The 13,531-nt window shown below is 40.7% G+C and overlaps 1 protein-coding gene across 1 annotated transcript; it reads left to right on the top strand.

The window, feature by feature from the left end:
• The first annotated feature begins 569 nt into the window (after positions 1-569).
• Positions 570-5,921, top strand: LOC127796831 (uncharacterized). The gene is made up of 2 exons (XM_052329236.1): positions 570-1,399; positions 5,840-5,921. The coding sequence occupies exons 1-2, from the start codon at positions 570-572 to the stop codon at positions 5,919-5,921; spliced, it is 912 nt and encodes a 303-aa protein (XP_052185196.1).
• The last annotated feature ends 7,610 nt before the right edge of the window (positions 5,922-13,531 follow it).

Here is a 13,531-nt window from a genome sequence, read left to right as displayed (position 1 = left end):
AGTTCATGGAGCAAACTACAAATCTTTTTCAGAATCAATCTGTGCAAATTTAGAGTCAAGGAATTGCAATAAAAAATATAGAGAATCAATTGGGACAACTGGCAAATTCCATGAATTTTCGACCACAAGGTGCCTTACCGAGCAACACTGAGCAAAACCCAAAGCGAGAGGACAAAGAACAATGTAAAGAAATTTCAAGCCACCAAACTCATGAGCAGACTAGCTTATATGCTCCACAATCAGTTCCAAAGGAGACAAGTAAACAGTTAGTGGAAGGCCAGTCAGATTTTGAGCAATTTGTAGAAATGGGTGATGAGTTGAATGAGCAGGGAGTGCCTTCAGTTAATCAAAATAAGGCTAAATCTGATGCATATGTAGAAAATTCTAGGAGGTAAAAGAAGAAGAAAGAGGAGAACTATCCAAATGAATATGACCCCAAATCTGGATACCCACCTCCTCCATTTCCTCAGTGTTTACAAAAACAAAAACAAGAGCAAAATTTTTCTAAATTTCTTGAGGTTTTTAAGAAACTGAATATTAATATTCCTTTTGCAGATGCATTGGGGCAGATGCCGAGTTATGCTAAATTCATGAAGGACATACTCTCGAGAAAAATAAGGCTAGAAGACTACGAGACAATTGCTTTGACTGAAGAGTGCAGTGCTATTCTTCAAAACAAACTTCCTCCAAAGCTCAAGGACCCAGGGAGTTTTACTATCCCTTGTACTATTGGTAATCAGTATTTAGGTCGAGCTTTGTGTGACTTAGGAGCTAGTATCAATTTGATGCCTTTTTCTATTTTTAAGAGATTGGGATTAGGAGAGGCTAAACCCACAACAGTATCCTTACAACTAGCTGATAGGTCAATTAAGTATCCATATGGAGTCATTGAGGATGTTTTGGTTAAAGTTGAAAAACTGATTTTGCCTGCTGATTTTCTTGTTCTAGATATGGAAGAAGACAAGGATATTCCCATTATCCTTGGAAGACCCTTCTTAGCTACAGGCAGAACTTTGATTGATGTTCAAAAAGGAGAACTTACCATGAGAGTTCAAGACCAAGAAGTCACATTTAATGTCTTTAAAGCTATGAAATTTCCTAATGGTGCTGATGATTGTTTCAGGTTGGATGCATTGGACACTTTGATGTTTGCTTCCCTCGATCCTAAAGAAGATGATATGCTCCAACCTGCCTTGACAAATTTGGAGGCTTTTGATGATGAAGTCGAGGAGTTCTACAGGTTACTTGATGCTACACCAAAAATTTTGGCCAAGAAGACAAAAATTGATCCTTTGCCATGTAAAAGTTTAGAATTTTCTAGTTCCTCCCATAAGCAATGTAAGGATGTAAGTGAAGCTATTCCTACTTTCGAATTGAAACCTTTTCCTTCTCATCTCAGGTATGTCTTTCTAGGTAAATCTTTTACTTTTCCTGTGATTATATCTGCTGATTTGAATGAGGAACAAGTAAAGAAATTGCTTAGGATCCTAAGGGTGACGAGTGGCCTGAGGGCGACGAGTGGCCTTGGTGACCAAGTGACCTGAGGGTGACGAGTGCCCTAAGGGCGACGAGTGGCCTTGATGACGAGTGGCCTGAAGATGACGAGTGGCCTTGGTGACGAGTGGCCTTAAGATGACGAGTGGGCTTGATGACGAGTGGCCTATAAAACGAGAGCACCGTTAGGACGCGGGTGGGGGTCCCCGCTCAAACCCTCCGATGCTTGAGTTAGATCTCGAGAGAAAATGAGAAAATTGTACTTCAATTATTCAAAATTGCGTACCTTGTGATGAAGGCATGGTCTCATATTTATAGCGGAGGAGAGAGAGAAGACGTGCGAGAATTGGGGCGAGAATCTCGTGACCCATTTCGATGATTTCATGGCCCATCCGAGAGGGAAAAGAGGAGAGATTGGCCCAAGCCCACTCGACCATGACTGAGTGGGGGGCCACTCGGTCACGACCGAGTGGGGGGCCACCCGATCATGCCTTCTTTTGCCCTTTTCCTTGGCTCGGTTTTGAGTGGTTCCCATATCTCAACTTCAATCCCGATTTACACCTTTATTCAGCTCGAATCTCTCAAAAAGCAAAGCATAAAAGTTGTAGATAAGTCTCTTATCTTTCCATAGGACTTTGAATCATCTCAATAGGAGCTCTTATGAGAAAGTTATGATTAAAAAACTAAGGCAGTGTCATACCCACTTGGCATAACCGAGTGGGGTCATGAAAAGTTATGGGAAATTGATCTCCCTATGACCGAGTGGGGGGATAATCGTTCATGCCTTCTTTTTGGCTTTTGTCTTGGTTCGGATCCATCTTCCTTCAATACTTGACTATGAGCTTTGATAGTGCAGGTGTATCAACTTCATGCCCAATTTACACCTTGATTTAGCTCGAATCTCTTAAAACTCAAAACATAAAAGTTGTATATATTTCTCTTATCTTTCTATAGGACTTTGAATCACCTCAATCGGATCTCATATGAGAAAGTTATGCTTAAGAAACCAAAGTAGTGTCGTACCCACTTGGCATAACCGAGTGGGCCCTCCCCACTTGGTCTCTGCTAGACCTCTTGCTCCTTCAGCTTATTTCCTTGACCTCCTACAACCCGTTGGGCCTTTGGGCTTCATGTCCATGTCTCACAACTTTTTTAGGTCTTGTAATACTCCAAGTTTGCAGGGCATATCAATTGCTCCCTACTCTTTTAGTTGGAAGGTTCGAGTGAAAGAGTATCTTGTCCTGTAAACTTTTGAACATTACTTATCTTTTAGCTGTTTCATCTTATACACATCCTCTAGAGCTTGTTTGCACACCATGCTTTTAAATTTTTGGGCTCTAGTGATTTTCAATTCCTTTGCAGAAGTATGAGGTAGATATACTAGTAAGTTCGCTTTCCATAAATGTCTAACTGTGCACCAAACAATGAGTTTGATTTTGCTCCCAGTTATGGTGTTGTGCATAGGACAGTAAATTTTCACTTTCTTTTCCCTTGTTGTCGAGCGGTGACCAGGACAATGGGTTTGAGTTCATTTTTCCCTCGTTGCCGGGTTGTGAGCAGGGCAACAGGCTTGAATATACTTTTACCTCCTTGCCGGGCTGTGAGCGGGGCAATGGGTTTTAATGTACTTTTACCTCATTGTCATTCCATGAGCGGGGCAATGGGTTTGAATGTACTTTTACCTCGTTACCAGGCTATAAGCGGGACAATGGGTTTGAATGTACTTTTACCTCGTTGCCGGGCTATAAGCGGGACAACGGGCTTGAATGTACTTTTACCTCATTGTCGGGCTGTGAGCGGGGCAATGGGTTTGAATGTATTTTTACCTCGTTGTCAGGCTATAAGCGGGACAACGGGTTTGAATGTACTTTTACCTCATTGCCGGGCTGTAAGCGGGACAATGGGCTTGAATTTATTTTTCCCTCGTTGCCGGGCCATGAGCGGGGCAACGGGCTTGAGTTTATTTTTCCCTCGTTGTCGGGCCATGAGCGGGGCAATGACTTGAGTTTATTTTCCCCTCGTTTTCGGTTGTGAGCTGGGCAACGGGCTTGAGTTTATTTTTCCCTCGTTGCCGGGCCGTGAGCAGGGCAACGGGCTTGAGTTTATTTTTCCCTCATTACTAGGCCGTGAGCGGGGCAACGAGCTTGAGTTTATTTTTTCCTCGTTGCCGGGTCGTGAGCAGGGCAACAGGCTTGAGTTGATTTTTCCTGTAAGCAGAGCATAGCAAACAAACTTTCACAAAGCAATGTGTGATGAAAACGCTTACATTTTTTGAAATAAGTGAGTACATCCACTGTTTCATTTTGGGTCTTATTGTTGCCTCTGAGCACGAAATGTTTAGTTTCTCGTTCTTTAACATAGGCTCCCTTCAATGTGTCTGAATTTTGCTCCCAGTTTTCTCTTTGATGGCATTAATGGTGGATGACTGCGTTCTTCTAAGGGTATGTCCTTTCGTGGCTTGTCTTGATGGAATATGAGGAGTCCCCTGCCATAGTTTCACCGACCGAGATAACATGTATGGGCTCATGAACTGGTTCATTGTTTAGAGGTGGATTCTCTTCGTAATCCCTTCCTCTCTCTTGACATCTCTGATTTGATCTCCCCCGCTCTACTTGTCTATCTTCTCTTCTTCGAGGCTTATTATCTTTGACCTGTACGTACCTTTGAAGATGTCCTTCACGAACTAGCATCTCAATCTGATCTCTTAACTCCCGGCACTAGTCAGTGCAATGACCATGGGTTCTGTGATATCTACAATATTCTTCTCTATTCTTCCCCATGGGATGGTCAACCTTTTTTGGGAGTCTAATGAGACGTGACCCTTCGATGGCTGGAAGTATGGTTGATCGAGGTTGGAGAAGTTTGGTGTAATGGTGGAACTGGGGCTGAGGTATATCTGATCCCCTAACCCGCCTGGAGTCCTCTTCAACATCGCTTTCCTTCCTTTTTCGCTCTCTACCCTCATTCCCACCTACAGCTCTCATAACTTCCTTATGGAGCACATATTTATTTGCTCTAGTAAACAAATCTTCTAGGGAAGTTGGTGGGTCCAAAGATAATGATTCTTGTAAGGGAGTTAGTCGTGTTCCGTGTAACATAGAAGACATTGCCATTGTAATTGGTAAATCATGAACTTTGAGGGTGGCGTTTCGAAATCTATCCACATACTGATGCAGAGTTTCTTTGTTCCCCTGTCGAATACTGAGCAAGTATGTGGCGTCCTTTTTTCTTCGACTATTAATCATAAATGCCTTAACAAATTCCATTCTGAGCTGACCGAATGAAGAGATAAAGGCCTCAGGTAAACTATTGAACCATGTCCGGGCATGCCCTGATAGAGTTAAGGAGAAAGCTTAGCACATTATGTCATCGTCCCATCCGTGCAATATCATCAACGACTCATAGCTTTGAATGTGATCATAGGGATCATCCTTGTCGGAATAGGGGGTGATTTGAGGCATCTTGAATTTTCTAGGCAGTGGCTTCTCCAATAAATATGTAGTAAACAGACATTTTTTGTGTTGTTGCACCTCCGTGGCTGGGATCAATTTCTTTCGTTCAAGTACTTCTTCAACTACCATTTTCATGTCATCTCGTATAATTGCCGCTATTTGGTTATCATGCCTTGTTGGCGTGTCGGCCCCAGTTTCATGGTATCTCCGTCTTTGGGCACTTCTAGCCCTATTTTCCATTCGTGGGCTCTTATTTCTTCGGGGCATGGCGCGAGGATTCTTCCTGGGTGGTGGTGATCTATCCTTCCGACAAGGAGGGGATCGGGAATGAGAATTAGGAGTGGCCTCTTGATAGGAATCAGCTCCCACCTCGGGCTGAGGCTCAGGTGGTGGCATAAACTTTTTCAAAGTATCGGGTAACGTCCCTCTAGGCATCATACCTTGGAGTATACCAGCCATGTCTCTAAGTGCCTGCATACCCTCAACATGTTGCTGTCTTAATGCTTCATACTCTTCCCACGGGACCGTACACGGTGGTTGTCGTGAAGTCGCAGCTTGATCAGTAGGAAGTGGCCCTAAGCCAATGTTAAGTGGATGTGGGACTGATTGGTTCCCCACCTGCTGGCTAGGGGAAATGGAGCGATCACCTCCTTGTGGTTGAGCATTATGAGGGGGAGGAGGTGCTCCTTGTGGGTGAGAATCAGGAATAGTGGGAGGCGCTCCCTATTGCTGAGAGTTCCGTGGTGGTAGGCGTGTTTCTACGCCTTGAGAGAGAGTTCGTCGGTGTCCACGGGTGTTTGCCATTCTTAAGTTGACTTTTTGTCTTGCGTTTCCCACAGACGGTGCCAATTGTTATTGTCAAAATACAACAATCTATTTTTAATTGGGGACAGATGCAAGAGTCTCGGGAGTCGTGCCTTCACTGATGGGAATCTTGACGAGCAACTGGATCTGGTAGAGGTCCAGATCTGGTAGTCCAGATCTGGTAATCCAACAGAGCTGATGGTTTGACAATGTTGATGATCTGGTGGCCTAAATGATCTGGTGGCCAAATGATCTGGTGGCCTAAATGATCTGGTGGCCAAATGATCTGGTGGCCTAAATGATTTGGTGGCCTAATGATATGGTGGCGTAAATGATCTGGTGGCCAAATGATCTGGTGACCTAAATAATCTGGTGGCCAAATGATCTGGTGGCTTAAATGATCTGGTGGCCAAATGATCTGGTGGCCTAAATGATCTGGTGGCCCAAGATGACCGAGTGACTTGAGGGTGACGAGTGGCCTTGGTGACTGAGTGGCCTGAGGGTGACGAGTGGCCTGAGGGCGACGAGTGGCCTTGGTGACCGAGTGGCCAAGGTGACCCAGTGGCCTTGGTGACTGAATGACCTGAGGGTGATGAGTGGCCTAAGGGCGACGAGTGGCCTGAAGATGACGAGTGGCCTTGGTGACGAGTGGCCTTAAGATGACGAGTGGCCTACAAAACGAGAGCATCGTGGTGGGGGTCCCCAGGAAAACTCTTCGATGCTTGAGTCAGATCTCGAGAGAAAATGAGAAAATTGTACTTCAATTATTCAAAATTGCGTACCTTGTGATGAAGGCATGGTCTCATATTTATAGCGGAGGAGAGAGAGAAGACGTGCGAGAATTGGGGCGAGAATATCGCGGCCCATTTCGATGATTTCGTGGCCCATCCGAGAGGGAAAAGAGGAGAGATTGGCCCAAGCCCACTCGAGCATGACCAAGTGGGGGGTCACTCAGTCATGACTGAGTGGGGGGCCACCCGATCATGCCTTCTTTTGCCCTTTTCCTTGGCTCGATTTTGAGTGGTTCCCATATCTCAACTTAAATACCGATTTACACCTTTATTTAGCTCGAATCTCTCAAAATACAAAACATAAAAGTTGTAGATAATTCTCTTATATTTCCATAGGACTTTGAATCACCTCAATCAGAGCTCATATGAGAAAGTTATGCTTGAAAAACCAAAGTAGTGTCGTACCCACTTGGCATAACCGAGTGGGCCCTCCCCACTTGGTCTCTGCTCGACCTCTTGCTCCTTCGGCTTATTTCCTTGACCTACTACAATCCGTTGGGCCTTTGGGCTTCATGTCCATCTCTCATAACTTTTTTAGGTCTTGTAATACTCCAAGTTTGCAGGGCATATCAACTACAAACTACAATACAACACATCCTCTGCACCCAATACATTAAATCCACTATCTATGGTACTACAATGGCATTTCTCATATATCATTTATAGTACAACGCTTACAAGTATGACCCATATCTACCTAAATTTAACGAAAATGACAAAAATGCTTAAAGGTTACAATAACTCCTCTCTATACAAAGATATGTAGTACAAGAATAATAGAAAATTAAATTAAGCTTCGACCACTTTCTTTCCTTTCCTCTTACTTGTCTCCGGGGTACCTGGCGCTTTTGAATATGCCGATATGAGAAATGAAATATCTCAATGACTGGTTTAGAAAAGAAAATACATGCGTGTGTATGCAAGTATGTCAAATGTCATGAGATTCTTCCCTTCTGTGGAAGCCCTAGCTAGGATGTTGCAAAACCTCTGCATCAACATGTCCAAACACCTCAACCCCACGCCGGCACTTGGTCCTTGACCACACATGTTGACCCACAAGCTTGCCATAGCCACAAATGTTATGATGCATGGAAAATAGAAAAAATATGCTTGAAACAAAGGAAACATGAGATATGAGCTACAAATCACACACAAATGAAACCAAGAATGATCAAGATGAAGCAAGAAGCATACAGGAACCACTCACCTTGTGTTTTACCTTTAGAAGCACTGTTTATAGTTGTCAGTTTTGGGTTTTCTATAGAAAACACGAGTCTTTGTAACATAAATACCAAATATTTGTACATAACATTATTCTATATGTTTTAACTTACTTGTGTGAGAAATTTCAGGGAAAACCAAGGCCACAACTGCCCTTACACGCTCTGAGTAGAGGGCCCACACGTCTGCATGCGTAGCCTTCCCCAATGACTATACTGCACGCGCCACTGTCTTCTCCAACGACAACGTGACGAGCCTTCCATTTTTTGGTCATATCTCCTTTGTTTTAACACTGATTCGACCCTCATTTGTTTCTATGGCTTCCTCTTTCTCTCTCTCTCAATTATAAGCTTAAATCGAACTTACCTCACGTTTTTTGGCAGTTTGGGCCCAGATTCTAGCAAAACCTATTTCTCCACTGATTTCAAACATTTTTGTAAAATTTCCCCCCTCTCTCAAGAAAAGATTCCTCTCATCTCCTCAAACCCTCTCAATTTAGCATAGTTTTGGTCCAAATCCAATGGTATGCTTTGGGTTAAGCTTGAGGCCTATTTATAGACTTTCTTGGCCAATCACGTGTCGCCACCTTGGGGTCATTTATGAGGCGTCATCATAACTTCAAAGTGGCCAATAGTTTCTTGCCACATGCCCTGCCACCTATGCGCCTAGGTTTGTGTACCTCACCATTACTTCTAATGCCCCATTATGAAAGTTTGTTTCTTTAATGATCAGTTACAGGTTTCCAAAAATTATACCTCGACCTGAAGCTTTATACTATTACACTTTGGCTTGAGCCTTTGTGCTATAGCACATTGACCTGAACCTTTCAAAGATTACACTCTTGCCCCAGACTTTTTGAAAAGCTGTTCTCTTACCCTAGTTGAAAAATTGAACTCTTACCTCAGGACTTTCACAATTCGTTGGGGAATATCCTATTTCCTCAAATACATGATTTTATGCAATTCTCAAGTATTATATCTGTTACATTTGAATAGCAATGGCACCAACACCAAGAGGGGGATGAATTGGGTTGTTTTACAAAATTGATTGAACTTGAATATCCTTTTGATGAAAAATGAGATTTTAATGAAAGTGAGGATTAATGAAATGCTTGGAACAATAAATGAAATAAAGAGCACAAGCAAACAAGAGACACAACAATATAAAGTGGTTCGGCTTAAACCAAGCCTAATTCACTACCTTAGCTCCTCACTAAGGATTTTTGAATCAATCCACTAAAAACCTCCTATCTTTTCGGATAGGCCCTCTAGCAACAAGCTAGGAAATACAACCTCTTACTTAACCAAGCAAGCCCTCTAGCAATAAGCTAGGTATTCGGCCCCTTACTTCAATAAGCAAGTCCTCTAGCACAACAAGTTAGGAATCAAAATCCTTCTACAAACAATGTAGGCCTTCTAGCAAAACAAGCTAGGAAAATTGCAAAGAGATACAAGATAAGAGATGATCTGAGAAACAAAATTCTCAATTACAAATTCTCTCAACAATAAAGACAAGGCTTGACAATGAATTTAACAAAATGAATACAAAGCCTTGGAGAGAAACTAAATTTACCAATGAAGCGCAATAATGAGTTTAGCACTTGGGAGCTTGTAATGTAATCTCTTGGTTAGTTTGAATCATCCATTTGACTTATATTTATAGTCTCTTAAAAGCCCATGCATGAATCTTGCCATTGGAAGTGGAATGAGCACTTTGGGAGAGTGGAAGAACTAGCCGTTGGGGGTTTCTGCGACACAAACGGTCGATAGATGCAAGGCATCATTCGATAAATTAGCAAATATTTAAAATTTGATCGACAGATCATTTGAGTCGGTCGACAGTTCCTTGTGCAAGCATCAAAGTAAATGTCCTCATTTTATTTTATTTATATTTTACCTTCCATTTACTTTAATACATAAATGTAAATAAGAAAGTACCCCCCATTTGGATTCAATAAAAATATCTAGAAAATCAAAATCCATAAGAATAAGAAAGTAGAATTTGGGTTTTATTATAAACTTAGGATTTCGCAATTTTACCACCTCTAAGATATACACTTTCTATTTCTTGAAAAATTCATTAAAAATCATTTTATCACTAATGAATGTTAGCTATTGAAATACAGGGAGTTAGTTTTCTAAAAAGAAAACATTTTCTTATATGTCTCCTTATAAGGTGCTAACCTTCCAGACTTAGAAAATATTGAAACCTTATTAAAAGGAGTTTCGAAACATAATGCATGAACTAAAAGATTTTTCAAACATTTGAATTTCAGGCCAAAACCTTTCATGCATGTGTTCAAAATATGAAAAGCTTTTTTCAAAATATGAGATTAACATAAATGATTTTTCATATTTAAGATTGGTTTTTTATCAAACACATTTATCTTTTAGTTGGTCTTTTGCCTTAGAACAATTTTAGCTCTTTGTTGACCAACAACTTCAAAGCTATTTTGAAAATCATTTTAAGAGATTCTTTTAAGACTAAATACTTGACTTTGCAAATCTCCAATTTGATATAGAAAATCATAAATCATTTTGGTTTTCATTTTAACAAACCACTACTTGAAATTGATTTTGGTTGAAAACCATAAACTTGACTCATGACTTGGGGATAAAACAAGGTATTATTTTTCATGATCAAAACTAAACACAAGGGTAGAACATCAACATCTCTCTCCCTTAATTTTTTTTTTTTTTGAAATTTCATCTCATTCCTCAAAACTCATATATTGAGGTAACTCTAGGGTGGATAACGTACCTAGCTTGGTGTGACTCATCCAGTATGGCTTGCCTCAATTCCTTGGCTTGAAGCACATAAATTTGATTAGAAACTGAAGTATTCCATCCGAGAACTAAAATCTTGGTCATCAGCCCGTGATTTTACCCTTTGAGTCTTCTGGAGTAGCTTATCGGATCTGTTCCATCAGATGAGAGTGAATCGCTAGGCTAGCTAAGTAAACAAATGGCCCTTAGGAATTGCATCCACTATTAATTAGCTAAAGCCTCCACTAGTCCCCATCCCCAGGCCATCACAGTGGCTATCAAAACAAGCTCTCCTTACTTAACGCATCAGCCACCATATTGGCACTCCCAGGGTGGTACTGGATTGTACAATTGTAATCCTTTGAAAAACTCCATCCACCGTCGATGTCTCATATTGAAATCTCTGTAAGGGAATGGGTACCTCAAGCTTCCATGATCCATGAAGACCTCGAATTTTCCCCACACAAGTAGTGCTGCCAAAGTTCCAAAGCAAACCCAACTACTACAAATTTCAAATCATGGGTGATATAATGTGGCCCACAATTTTCCTCTGCCGAGACCCATACGTTTCCATCATGAGAACACACCCTAGGCCAGTTTTTCAAAAACATTAGCATAGTCTGTGAGCTCTCTTGTTCCATGAGGTATTGTAAAATAGTAGCATAGGTAAATTTCCCCCCCAATTTATTAAAGTCATGCTCACCCACCTTACCCCACACAAACTTGGCCCCTTTTTTCATTAATCGGATAAGTAGCAAAGCAACCCTAGGAACTCGTTTAACATATTTTTCATAAAATTCTATACCTCAATCATCGTTCAGGGTTGCTTCCAATCTTTTATTTTCTCAACCTTCATGGCTAACTGATGTTTTACTCTTGTGTTTAGTTTTGATGATGAAAAACAACAATTGGTTTTAATCCCTAAGTCATGAGTTAAGTTTATGGTTTTTAACAAAAATCAATTTCAAGTACCTTTGTGAAAATGAAAATCAAATAATCTATAATTTTCTCTAAGTCTGGAAGATTAACACATTATAAGGAGACATATAAGAAAATATTTTATTTTGAAAAACTATCTCACGGTATTTTTATAGTTAATATTCATTGTTGTTAAAATAATTTGTAATGAATTTTTCAAGAAATAGAATGTATGTATTTTGGGAGTGGTAAAATTGCTAAATCCTGAATTTGTACTAAAACCAAAATTTTATTTTTTTATTGTTATCAATTTTGATTTTTAGACATTTTTATTGAATTCAAATGGGGGTACTTTCTTATTTACATTTATGCATTAAAGTAAACGTCCTCATGGATTGTATCTTCAAGCAAATTTTTAGCCCATCTGTTGACCGATGCTCATACATTTGTCGACCAGCAGAATGCCATTTCTTTGTGCTTCGATAGTGTGCAAGCCATCTGTCGACCGATGCCTATGCATTTATCGACCGACAGAATGCTTGCACAAGGAACTGTTGACAATCTCAAATGATCCATCGACCAGACTTTGAATTTTCACTCATCTGTCGATCAATGCCCTGCATCTGTCGACCATTTGTGTAGCAAAAACACCCAATGACTAGTTTTTCCACTCACCTTGTAATACCCGAGATTTTCAGACTCAAATTTGAGGTAGTACTTGAGATTTTCAGGTTCAAATACTTGAGGAAATATGGCATTTTAAGGAATTGTGGAAGCCTTGAAGGAAAAATTTAGTTTCTGAACTAGGGAAAAAATCGTAAATATTAAAGTTCAGGTAAAAGTGTAATTTACCCAAAACCTTGGGTTATTGGCATAATAAGTCCATTTAATGAGGACCAAAAAGTGTAATTAAAATGGTCCAGGGACCAAGTTATAAAGGGTCTAAGTGCAGTTACGTGAAAAGTTCAGGCCAAAGCGTTGTTTGTTGAAATCTTAACATATCTCTTCAAAATATCTTGGATTTCAAACTTAAATCAAATGGAGCTTTGGATTGTTTTGAATTCCAAGTCCAAGTCTTTGCTCTAAATCTTCTCCAAGTCTTTTGCTTAGCCTTCAAGATTACTTAGCCTCCAAAGTCTCCAAACTTTATCCTTAAGGACAAGTGACAATCAACCATTAGGTTACTTGGAAGTTAAGTTAAGGCCTCATGATGATGGGACAAGTGGCACAAAGTGATTAGCCACAATTTGGAAGATAATTATGAGTCATGATGAGGGTGCTTGGGTGGCAAGACACGTGGTGAAATATGATTGGCTGAAGGTGTTTATAAAAGGAGACTTTGGGTTGTAAAATTAAACGTTCAAGAATTCAAGGAAAACTTTGGGGGAATTTTGGTAGGATTGAGAGAGAAGAAAGTAAGGATTTTAGAGAGACTTTTTATAAAAAAGAGGGGGAGGTTTTTTCGGAATCAAAGTGGAAACAACCTCGCTAGAAAGTTCGGAGTTCATACCAAAACTACCAAAAAATAGAGAGAAAACCCATTCCCGTAAATGGTGAACAGTGTCCCAACAAGGTAAACCTTAAAGGTGAGTGGTTCTTGTGCATGCTTCTTACTTCCTCTTGATCACTCTTGGTTTCATTTGTGGATGGTTTGTTGCTTACATCTTATGTTCTCTTTGTTTCAAGCATATCCTGTCTACTTTGTTGCATCGAGTTTGATCATGACAGCTTTCATGTGTGGCTTATGATCATATTCCTTCTACTTTGTCAAACATCTTGTCATTTGGTGACTATGGCTAGTTGGTGGCTTGTCGTGTGTGAACTACAACGGGAGCCTGTGTGAGGGGGCTAACCACGTAAGCTTGTGTAAGGGGGCTACCTTGAGCTTGTGTAAGGGGGCCAAGGGGTTCATACATGGCAAGTAAGAAGGATATCTTGTTCTTGTGTAAGGGGGTCGAGAGGTTACATCTCATGTTTTGTTGCTTTTGAGAAAATCTTGCCTATTTTATATGCATCTCGGTATTTGTATTTGTGGCTAGTTGTTGGGATATCACAGGGGATCTCGTGCTCTTGTTGTGAGCCTAGA

The sequence above is a fragment of the Diospyros lotus genome, chromosome 3 (assembly GCF_014633365.1).
Source record: "Diospyros lotus cultivar Yz01 chromosome 3, ASM1463336v1, whole genome shotgun sequence".
Classification (NCBI taxonomy): Eukaryota; Viridiplantae; Streptophyta; class Magnoliopsida; order Ericales; family Ebenaceae; genus Diospyros; species Diospyros lotus.
Note: the sequence above shows the minus strand (reverse complement) of the source record. Positions and strands in the feature narration are given on the sequence as shown.